This window comes from Gnatocerus cornutus, chromosome 4 (genome assembly GCF_029298725.1).
Source record: "Gnatocerus cornutus isolate USDA-ARS CGAHR chromosome 4, icGnaCorn1.1, whole genome shotgun sequence".
In the NCBI taxonomy this organism is placed as follows: Eukaryota; Metazoa; Arthropoda; class Insecta; order Coleoptera; family Tenebrionidae; genus Gnatocerus; species Gnatocerus cornutus.
Window position 1 is genome coordinate 4,312,971 of NC_142236.1, and position 12,353 is coordinate 4,325,323.

The following is a 12,353-nucleotide window of genomic DNA, read 5'->3' on the forward strand; positions in this document are numbered from 1 at the left end:
TTTGAAATATTTTGAAATGAAATTTTACGAAGAACACCTCAGAAAAGAAAAGTTTACAAAAATGAGAATTATGAGATAAAGTGGGCGACTAGTTGGCCGTCGCTTTTCGTGGGTTGGTAGCACTGCGATTTTGGCGTTTCACTAAATATAGACATTGTTTCTCTTCAAATTGTCACGAAAATGTGTAAAGTTAGGGTCGCTTTTACTATTAACTCTTTTAATAGTATTTTTTAGGAGTTACATTTTTAACTATTTTAAGAATTAGAAGGAATTTTATATAAAGAGTTTTTGTCTTGTAACTTGTATTACATATTCTTAAAGATTTTATATTAATAATTTGAAATTATAAAAGATAAGGAGTTTCCTCAGCGGATGTTGACAGTTTTAAGGGAGTTTTTAAGAGTTAGAGTTAGAAATTTGAACTCTCTCCAATAACTAACTCTCTTAATAATTCCTGTTAGGAGTTAATAAGATCATTTATTTGAATAGGTAACTAATTAATCTAAAAGTAAAAAGTTTTACACGTGTTTTTTAGTTTTTTTCTGATTTGTTGAGAGTTTTAGAGTTTTGAAGAGTTAATGAGACAAGTCTGAAACTTGAACTGTAGTTTTGGGAGTTTTTTGTAGTTTTAAGAGTTTATTTTAATTTTTTTTGAGAGTTTATTTCATGGTTTGAGAGTTTTTTTTATTTTGTACTATTGATAGTTACATAAGTTCTGTTTGTTTCTAAATTTTTGACTTTTTTAAGAGTTAAATTGTGTTCTTGTATTGTAACTTGTATTAGAAATTGTTAAATATTTAGTTTTGAGTGAGAGTTATCAAAATTTAAAAAGTTTAACCAGCAATTAGTTGTTAAAAGTTTGAAGGGAGTTTTTAAGTGTTATATTTTGAAAGTTTTGGGATTAATTGGATTTCAAACTCTCAACAATAATTGTCTTAATAACTCTTATTAGAAGTTAATAAGGGCACTTATTTGAGCAGATAACTCTAACAGGTATTCCAAAATTTTTTTTAGTTTTTCGGAATTTATTGAAGGCTTTTAAGAGTTAACAAGTGACAAGTCTAAAACTCAAACTCAAACTGGGATTTTTGTTTTGTTGTTATGACTTTTGTTCTATATTTCTAAACATTTGGTATAAATTAAATAAATTATAGTTATTAAGAATTAAGGGGTTTTACTAGCAGTGGTTGAGAGTTTTAAAGAAGTTTTTAAGAGTTTCATTTTGAAAGTTCCAAGAATTATTTGGATTTCAAACTCTCAATAACTTACTTAATAACTTTTATTAGGAGTTAATAGGAGCACTCATTTGTACAGGTAACTCCTACAGGTTATTCTAAAGTAGTGTGTTTTTGAGTTTTTTGGAATTTATTGAGAGTTTTTAGAAGTAAATAACTTGAAGTGTAGATAGTTTTGGGAGTTTTTTATATTTTGTCTCTTCTAAATTTTTGACCTTGATCTTAAGAGTTAATAGGAGTTTTATATTAAGAGTTTTGGTCTTGCCCTTGTAACTTGATTTGAAATGTTTAAACATTTAGCATAAATAATTTGATTGAGAGTTATTGAGAGCTAAAAAGTTTTATCATCATATGTTGAGAGTTTTTAGAGTTTTAAAGAATAAATAACACAAGTCTGAAAGTAGAACTGTAGTTTTGGGAGTTGGAAAAGTTCTTTTTGCTCCAAACTTTTTGACTATCTTGAGAGTTAATAGTTTTATATTAAGAGTTTTTAACAATTAATGAGAGAAATTTGAATTGGTAGTTTTGGGGCGTTTTTTGCAAGTAAATTTTAGAGTTTTTGAAAGTTTTTTTTTGTGTTTTGTTCTTGTCATTGTTCCTAAGTTTTTTAATATGTGTGGGAGTTAAGAAGAGTTTTTCTCATGCCCGTGTAACTAGATCACATATTTTTAAATATTTAGCATAAATATTTTGATTGAGGGTTTTAAGGGAGTTTTTTTAGTTTTAAAGAATTAATAAGACAAGTCTGAAACTTATACTGTAGTTTAGGGAGTTTTTTTGTAGTTGTGAGAGTTTATTTTCAGTGTTTTTGCGAGTTTTTTGTAATTTGTACTTTTCTTGGTAGTTGTGTAACTTATTGTTTTTAAGTTTTTTATATTTCAAGAGTTAATAGAAGTTTTATATTAAGAGTTTTTTCTTGTCTTTGTAACTTGTATTACATGTTCAGAAAACATTTAGAATAAATAATCTGAGTGAGAGTTATTAAGAGTTAAAGAGTTGAGAGTTTTAACAGTTCAATTTGAAAATAATTAGAATTCGATTAGTTTCAATGTATTGGCATGGTGAGGCGGCGGCGGCGGGGGCGGCGCATCACAATAGTTTCGCTCATCTAACCGTCGCGTCGCGTCGTTTTGTTTTTAATTTCTTGGAAATTACACAAAACGGATAGCGTAATTAGAGCGATCGTGGCGCCATTATACGCGGTGTGGAAGTACTAATAACAGGAAGCATTAACGCATTATCGCCGAATTAAGCGGAAGCGGCTGTCGTTTCGGCTTTTTCACCGCGCATTTTGCATATATGGAAATGGGAGCGGTTTGAATATGCAAGCAACAAAAGCGGCGGCGGTGGCGGCGGCGACTTATTCGAGATCAAAAATGACGTAAAACTCGCATATATGAATGCATGTACCAAAATGGTGGATGCGCCGGGAAACGTATAATTAAAAGCGGTCAAAGGTTTTAGCCGCCTCCGATGTTAGACTCGTCTATTTTGCTGTAATACCCTTTAGGGAGTTTCCGTCTCGAACTGGCAAGAGTATTTATCTAAAACGTTAAATAAATTGATCAGGATCGTGGTCTAATCACCGTCGAAAAATCCCGGCTCGACGCGAGCATTCCCTTTAAGAGTTTGAGCGAAGTCTCCTGTAAGAGGAGGCGAAATCCTTGAAGTGAAGGCCCCGGGAATGACAAATTGGACATTCACCAAATCCAGACAAATCCCCTTATGTCCTACACGAACTGACATAAAAATAACTATGGAAAAGTCTTTATGATGATGGAACATCTAAAATGATCAGCGTCGCGACGGGAAAAACTTTAAAATAATGGCGCTATTACGTAAGCCGCTTAACTAGCACTTCACGACGTGTATACAAAATTCCGAAAAAACGCCCAAATTCGACTTCCGTCGCGCCGAGATTTCGGTCCTTTCTTTTATGAGAAGTGGTGATTAGCACTTTTTTCTCGCTTGGCTTGAATCCAGTAATCACAAGCTGTGCGGCGAACAAGTCCTTTGTGGCCCTCCATATTGATCCCGAAGCCCGAGCAAAACACAAACATAATGTGAAAGCCGTCCGCACCGATAGATATTGCCTTCCGTTTCGCATTTATGAATCTATTTCATGAAAACAACGACCACACTCAATGAAATTGAACGTTATATTGGACATTGTTCTCTAGACACCACTGATTTATTTCGAATTAAATGAAAAGCGTGCAATTATTGTGATTGATTGAGGTTGCACTTTCACAGAACGAAGCGCTGGCGGAAAAACCGGACCCGAAAAGCGCCGGAAATGGCCGTTTTACGGCAATATACTGTTTCAAGGTCATTGAACTTTTTTCAGAGTACGCCTCTGTAACTTAGGGTGTGTATTCCCTACGTCACACGGATCATTAGTTTATATGAATTACATTTGTTTTTTATGTACATTTTTACAAAATCGATTTCTTTTACAATAATCGAAAAATCTACAATTATTGGAATTAATGGAGGTTACACTTCAATGGAATGACGCAAATTCGGACGTGGACAAAAAAATCGCGGTTGAAATGGACCAAAAATGACCATTTTACGGCGGTGTACAGTTTCAAGGTCATTGCATTTTTTTGGAGTACGACATTGCAACTCAGACTGTGTATTCCCTACGCCACACGGATCATTAGTTTATTTTAATTAAATTGGTTCTCCATGTAGTTGTTTACAAAAGCGATTCATATCGAAATAAACAAAAAACGTACAATTGGGATTGATTGAGGTTGCACTTTGACAAAATGACGCGATTTCGCGCGTGGACAAAAAAACCGCGGTCGGAAAGTACCAATACTGGCCGTTTTACAGCGGTATACAGTTTCAAGGTCACTGAATTTTTTCGGAGTACGCCACTGCAACTTGGGATTTGAATTTTTTAGATCACTAGAATCATTAGTTTACATAAATTATATTTGTGTCTTTTTTACAAAATCGATTTATTTCGAAATAGACGAAAAGCGGACAATTGTTGGGATTGACTGAGGTGGCACGATTTCAGACGTGGACAAAAAGAAACGCATTCCAAAATCACAGAAAATAACCGTTTTACTGCAATATACAGTTTCAAGGTCATCGAATTTTTTTGGAGTACGCGACTGAAACTCGGGATGTTTATTTCCAACGCCACAAACATGATTAGTTTACATAAATAAATTTGTTTTTTATGTACTGTTTCATAAGATCGATTTATTTCGAAAAAAACGAGAAACGTTCAATTAGTGGAATTGATTGAGATCGCATTTTGACGAAGTAACGCAATTTTACGCGAGTACTAAGAGAACACGCTCAAAAGGCCACATAAATGATTATTTACCGCGATATACACTTTCAAGGTCATTAAATATTTTTAAGTGTACGCCACTGCAGGTCAGGGTGTGTATTTTTTACATGGCACGGATCATTAGTTTATATGAATTAAATTTGTTTTTTATATACTTTTTACAAAAACAATTTATTTCGAAATAAACAAAGAGCGTACAATTATTGGAATTGATTGAAGTTGCAATGTGACGGAATGACGTGATTCCATTTGTGGACGAAAAAACCGCGTTTGAAAAGTCACCAGAAATGGCCGTTTTACGTCGGTATACAGTTTCAAGGCCATTGAATTTTTTTGGAGTACGCAACTGTAACTCGGGGTGTGAATTTCCATTGACACACGGATTATTAGTTTATATACATTACATTTGTTTTTCATGTACTTTTTATGAAAATGCGATTTATTTCGAAAGAAACAAAAATCGTACAGTTAGTGGAATTGATTGAGGTTGAACTTTGACGGAATGAGGTGATTCAGGACGTGGACAAAAAAAACGCGCTCAAAAAGCACCAAGAATGGCCGTTTCACTCCGTTATATAGTTTCAAGGTCACTAATTTTTTTTGTGCTACGTGGTTGCGCACCGGGGTGTGTGTTTTTCAAGTCGAAAAGATGAATAGAACGTATACATTACGATCGTTCTTGAAGTACTTTTCCGTAAAAAAATTCTTTCATCTTTCATATTAAAGCTCCTTTGTCTCCTCGCCGCCTCCTACAATAATAATTCCCTCATAACGAGAATCCAACACGTGACACTCTCTCGTCACGGCACACCGCGTGCCTATCAAGCAGCTTCGATCCGGCTCAAAAGGAGCAAAATCATATTTTATTCAAGTCGTTCATTCGACATTAAAAAGAAGGCAAATGTGAATTTCTCGTAAGTGCACTCGATTTCGTTGAAATAATTTAACCTCGGCGTAAGTGGTGGAATTTTCCACTCTACTACACAATGACGTTATCCTGTCGAGGCAGCAGACACGTCCATTTAAATTTTACGCTTGTTGCAGGTGTATCTAGTCGGTCACATGCCGCCGGGATCGGACGAGCGCCAAAGAGGATTCCCTCCGGCTCATTCCGTCTACACGGATTACCATAACAGGAAGTACTTGGAGGTGGTGCGCAAGTTCGCTGATATCATCGTGGGACAGTTTTTTGGACACTTGCATTCGGATACGTTTCGAGTTATTTATGGAGAAAGAGGTGAGTGGAGTGGAAAACTCCAGATTTGGATGCATAAGTGCGCCGGGAGGGACAGATGCGCAGGGTGAATTGTATAGCAGCCTGCTTGAAAGGGATGATGCGTTTGATCGTTTATACGTAAATTGATATGGTTTGGGGAGGTTTTCCAAGGCAGTGGCCAAAGAACTCGATTGGCTGCCTCATCCTTAATCATTCTTATTCTGAGGACAAAAGGATGTCAATTGAGAATTTCTTTCTTGACATCTTTCTGTTTATTGTGGTGTCGGAGCTTTAAAATGTTGACTCTTTTTAAATAACCCGAAACTCAATCGCTTCTGATTCAATCATTTCTGGATTTTGCCTAAAATTCTGCACCAAATGAGCACCAACAACTGGTGTTTAGTTGTCTAGAAATTGACCAAAATACATTTTCAGGCGACTCTTCGAGATGATGTTGGTCTAAAATTCTGGAGAATTTTCTGAGAATGCACATCTCTAGGATTGTTTAAAATTTCCGACAATGTTCCAGGAGTTTCCTGGATTTTTTTGGAATCTATCGGGATGCTCTTAGAATTTCTTTTATGCGTCAGGAATTTTCAAAAATTGCTCCCTTGCTCCCTTTTCAGGGAAAATTACAATTTCTTTAGCGTTCCCGAGAACTACATATTTTTTTCGTTTTTCAAGATAATCCTGAATATCCAGGATTTTCCGGGACTTTTCCAGAGCTTCTTGTCATTTTAAGGTTCTGTATAGTTTCCTACGATTTTCTAAAATTCTTCGCAATGATCGTGAAATCCCCAATTCTGTCGAATTCCCAGGAATTCTGAAAGTTTCTTTAGGATTTTGAAAAATTCTCCAGTGTCTCGGAAATTTGCTGGATTTTTTAGATTTTCCAGGATCTTTGGAAATGCTCTATATTACTAAGATCTTGACGAGTCGCCAGAATTCAATAGAAATTTCTTGGAAATTTCGTTCTCTGGAGAACTGGGATTTTCTTCTGTAAGGTTTCCTCTAATTTTCCAGGATTTTTATAGTCAATCCAGGAGTCCTGGATTGGCCAAAATTTTCTTACATGCTTTTGATGCGCAGAGTTTATCATTTCTACAAGTGTTTGGAATCCTGTCGGATTTTCTGAAATTCCATAACTTTTTACAGGATTTCTTCAAATTCTTTATAATACTCCTGAAACCTATAGGATTGTTGAAGGACCTCCGGGAGCTTGTATTTAAATTTCCCGGGATTTTTTCAGAAATTCTTACTCTGGAAAATTAACGTTTTCTAGCAATTCAAAATTCTGTGGATTTTCTGGAATTTTTCCGGACTTTTTAATGCTTTTTTTCTCTCCGGAGATTTAAAATTTTGGCTTTTTGGCGATTACCCGAAACTCAGTTGCTTCTAATTCAGTCATTTTTGGATTTTGCGTGAAATTCTGCACCAAATGAGCACCAACAACTTGTGTTTAGTTGACTAGAAATTGGCCAAAATACATTTTCAGGGGACTTTTCGAGATTATGTTGGTTGAAAACTGAGAAAAAATGCACTTTTCCAGGATTTTTTAGAATTTCAAATATTCGTCAGAATTCTTCAAAAATTGCTTCCTTTTTATGGAAAATCAAAATTTCTTTAGCGCTTCCGAGAACTTTGAAGTCACTAGATATTGTTTTCGTTTTTTAAGATAATCCCAGATATCCAGGATCCTCCGGGACTTTCCCAGAGTTTCTTGGCATTTTAAGGTTCTGTAGAGTTTCCTGCGATTTTCTTGAATTCTTTCCTAATCTTGTCGAATTCTCAGGAATTTTGTAAGCTTTTCCAGGATTTTCTAAAATTCTCCAGGGTCCCGGAAATTTGCAGGATTTTTAACATTCTCCTGGACCTTTTAAAATGCTCTACATTTTTAATAAGATCTTCGCGTGTCGCCAGAATTCAACAGAAATTTCGTCCTCTGGAGAACTGGGATTTTATTCTGTAAATTTTCCGATAATTTCCTCACATTTTTTAGCGTTTTACATTTAAATCCATGATTGTCTACAATTTTTTTATTTCTACAACAGTTTAGAATCTTGTCGGATTCTCTAAAATTTCATAAGTTTTTCCAGGATTTTCTAAAATTCTGTACAATACTTCAGAATCCTGTAGTATTGTTGAGGGTCCTTTGGGACCTCGTATTTTAAATTTCCTGGAACTTTTTTAGAAATTCTTTCGTTCCTCCAGCAATTCAAAATTCTGTGGAATCCTCTGGACTTTTCCCGGATTTTACAGTGTTTTTATTCTCTGGAAATCTGTAAGTTTCTCCAGGATTTGATAGCATTCTCTACGATGATCCAGGAATTTGTACGATTTTTATAGCATTTGGCAACACTGAAAAACAGTTGAAAAATGACACTCACATTTGTTTAAAGGTAAGTCATGGCCTGCCTGTTTTAAAGGCTGCACAGCCTCCTCGGTTAGGCTCGGAAAGGTGTAAAACGCCCCAAAACTACTTTGCCTCGAACAATCCGCTTGCAATAACTGTTCCATTCTCGTCACATTCGTTGCATTCCGCTTCTTCCTTTATCAGCATCACTTCCGCGCTTTTTGCCGTAATCTAAAGCAGCGAAATCGAGACATGCTGTTCCTGCCTGTGAATCCCCCAACCAACCAACAACAATCTCCAGTAAGAAATCGACATCTAAATGATATCCGATTCCCCTTTTTACTTACAAGGCAGCACAAAAAGAACATTTTAAGAAAGAAATTGGATCAGTTTTCCCGAGGCGTCAAGTTGCATTCCGATCTTATTTCGAAACCGCCACTTTTCTCGCAAAATCAACTTATTTGTAGGAGTTAATGAAGTGTCACTACTCGTACTTGATTAAGTTTTTTGACAAATTATCCCCGGAAATTAATTAAAAGCGCTGACGGAGGAAACAAAAGGATAAATATCTTTGGAAAAGTCGTATTTGACGAGCGCCGATGAAAAGTTAGAGGAGTGAAAAGTTCGGACGGAAATAAAAAGTTTCAATCGCTTTATAACTCCTGTCGATATGACTGAAAAACGGAAACGGTGAGAATTTGTCACGGACTGTACGGCTAAAGATTCCATCAATCAACGGAATGACGTGGCGGAAATCTTATCGACGGAAGAACAAACTTGGAAACCGAAACCTAATTGGACGCCGAAGTCGACGGTGCGCACCAATGAGCAGGATTTTCTCTTTAATTGCGACAACTTGAGTATTATATTTGGCCATTTTCAAACGGAGCAGGTCAAAGATTACAGTTTTAAAAGATAATTTTATATCTTGAGAATCTTAGATGAATCGTAAAACACCGAAAGAATCCGAGAAAATCCTGGAAAATCAAAAGAATATGTTAGAAGAGTTTTAATACAATTAAAATATGTCAGAAGGTTCTGGAAAGTCTTACAGACTATTTTACAAAATTCTGGAGAATCCCAGCAAATTCTACATAACCTGGCGTATCCCGAAAAACGTTCAGAATCTTAGAGAATTCTTGAGATTTTTTCCGGAATTTTTGATCTCATTTCTCCAAAACTATGGAAGATAGAAAAATGCGGTTTTCACTATCGTTATTCTCGATTTTCGCATAGAATCATATGTTTGTTATATGTATCAAATTTAAAATAACGGAAAATAAATCATGATTCTAAATCTGACTCGGTCGATATCTCGCTAATTTACAGTGACTATTGGCGCTCATTTTACGCAGAATTTCACACAGAATCTAAAATTAGGCGTACGTCAATAAATAACCGAATCAGAACTGTTTAAAATTACTAATAGTGAATTTTTAGTTCACCTCAATATCTCCGAAATTGTGACAGATATCAAAATGGGGTTTTTATCATCGTTTTTCTCGCGCTTTTTACATAAGAATCCGATCCTAATTCGATTTTAAAAAATTAAAGAAGAAAATGCATTTTTAGACCAAAGATACCTTAGGTTTTAGAAACCATTTTTTTTCGATTTTTGAACCCAAATATCTTCGGGAATACGACTGATATTTAAATGCGTTTTTCACCATCGTTTTCCACCATCGTTTTCCTTGCCCTTCAGCCGATAAGAATTATATGTTACATATTTTGAATTCAGAGTGTTGCGTTGTTCAGAAAAATCAAGTTTTTAAATCTGACTCGCAATTTTACGCAGAATTTCACACTGAATGTACACCTGCGAGAAGATTCTAGATATGTTAATAAATAACTAAATTAGAAGCGTTTAAAGTTGCCAAGGATGAATTTTTAGTTCCAGATATAAAAATGGGTATTTTTTATCGTTTTTTTCACGTTTTTTACATAAAAATTCGATCCTAACTTAAATATAAAAATTAAAAAAAAAATAGATCAAAAGTAGCATCTTTTAGTTTTAGAGACTTTTTTTCGATTTTTGAACCTAAATGTCTCTGGAATCATGATAGATATAAATATGGGGTTTTTACCATCGTTTTTCACGTTCTTCAGCCGATGAGAATCATGTGTTACATATCGCGAAGTTTTGAATAGTTTTAAAAACTCATGTTTTCAAATCCAACTCGGTCGATATCCAATTTAGTAGCAATTTAATTTCTCAATGCTCATTATACGTAGAATTTCAAGCAAAATCCAAAATTGGGTGATACTTTTACGTACGTTAATAAATTTGAAGTTTCGGATAGTGAATTTTGAGATTAAACATATACAGGGTCCGGCAACACTTGTGTCCACCCCCAAAATCGTCTTTAATTTTAAGGATAAAATTTTGAAAATTTGCATACGCTTAAAGTTGACGAAGCTCTAGAAGCCGACGCAAAAATTTATTTTTTATCACCTATAGTTATAATTGTGAGGGTTTGTGAAATCATCCCCTAATTTAATATTTTTTCAATATAAATGTGTTAAAAAAAATCTCATGGCATTTTGGCATTTTAGATTTAATGTAAATTGTATTCAATATTTGAGGAAAAAATGCTGTTTTATCAAATTAGTTTCCAATGTCATTACGTCAAAATTGGGAACTACGTTTACACCGGTCTGTCAACATCTTTTGTCACGAATGACATCTATCCTTTGGTTTGCTTTAGACTGTAACAAAAGTCTTACTTGGTGAAATTGTCGCTTTGTCGATGTTAATTAACGATTTCTGGTGTCCATAAAGTGCAAAATGCCCGTGTTAATCAAAATTAACCTTTATAAAAGTGAATGAAGTGAAATTTTGGTGTAAACGTAGTTTGCCACTGCGCTGTCATAATTTTGAAAACTAACTTGATAAAACAACGTTTTTTTCGCAAATTTTAAACACAATTTGCATTAGATTGATTTAAAATTTAAACTCATATATTTGTATCACAATTATGTTGAAAAAAAATTGAATTCGCTAATATTTCCGCAAACACTCAAAAATCGCTAAAAATTATACTTCTTAGGCGTCGCGACGCCAACCAAACCATGATAAAAAACAAATTTTTGCGTCAGCTTCTAAAGCTTTGTCAACTATGAGCGTATGCAAATTTTCAAAAATTTATCTTTAAAATTAGAGACGATTTTAGGGGTGGACACAAGTGTTGCCGGACCCTGTACAGTGTCTTCGAAACTAAAACAATCCGATAAATGGGTTCTAGAATATGACTTCTAATTTATTGTTCAAATTTGAAAAATTTCGCAAAATTGAAGGGTACCAAGACGAATTTTTGAAGATCCAGTTTTCGAGAATGTTGAAAAAACGTCTTTAGTTCCGAAAAAAATAAGAATCTTAAGCCTCATCAACTTTATAACCAAAATAAAAACGAAGTTAAAATTCCAAAATCGCATTACCAGAGCCCCATTCCACATCGATCGCCCTCTTTTGTCCTCAAATTTTTCCAGCCTTCGTTTCCACCCCCGCCCCATTGTATAAACAAGTGCAATCAGGTCGAGATTAGTCTGTATTTCGTCTACCCTTTGGCTATTTACGTTCACATTTATTTACCGTAGATTCATATCCGCAGCTTGATTGGTTTTCGACAACGCCATCTTTGGCCCTCCAAACACACTCTTGTTCCCTTTTGCTAAAATACGGCGGATGATCATGTTTTGGGTCACCGTCTGGTAGAACAACATCGCCTGGCCTAGTCAATTACCTCCAAAGTCTTAATCTGGGGGCGGCACCGCCGCCACCGCTTGTATTGCCAACATCGTTTCAACAGTCCAAACAGCATTAATGTGTACTTAACTAGATCCTTAAGACTAACTAAGTTCCCTAATGACCTCAGCTGCCGCCGCTAATACTGTATTGATGCATGGCGGAAGCCCGGAGGCGGCGAGTTCAAACCAAACCATCGCTGCGAATATACAGAGTGATTTGGGAATTTTTGTTCCAGGCCGCCCCATCTCGTGGGTGCTTCTCGCCCCCTCGGTCACCCCCAAGCGGACCACAGATGGCGCTAACAATCCCGGACTCAGATTGTACAAATTCGACAAAGATACCGGGCAGGTGAGTGGAAAATGCATGAAATATTCATAGATTATCCCGACAAGGACACAGGTGTCTTCATTATTCAAAATTAAGAAGCGAGTACTTTATCTAAACTTGCATTTGCATAATGGCCGGCGCATACACTAAAGATAGTACCTCAA

The 12,353-nt window shown here is 35.5% G+C and overlaps 1 protein-coding gene across 2 annotated transcripts in view; it reads left to right on the plus strand.

The window, feature by feature from the left end:
• The window catches only part of LOC148176140 (acid sphingomyelinase-like phosphodiesterase 3b), a 143,565-nt gene that overhangs the window by 119,333 nt on the left and 11,879 nt on the right, over nt 1-12,353 (plus strand). For both annotated transcript variants that reach the window (XM_088033672.1, XM_088033673.1), the window contains exons 6-7: nt 5,593-5,785; nt 12,098-12,210. In XM_088033672.1, the coding sequence (XP_087889798.1) occupies nt 5,593-5,785; nt 12,098-12,210 (306 nt within the window). The remainder of the gene's footprint in view (nt 1-5,592; nt 5,786-12,097; nt 12,211-12,353) is intronic.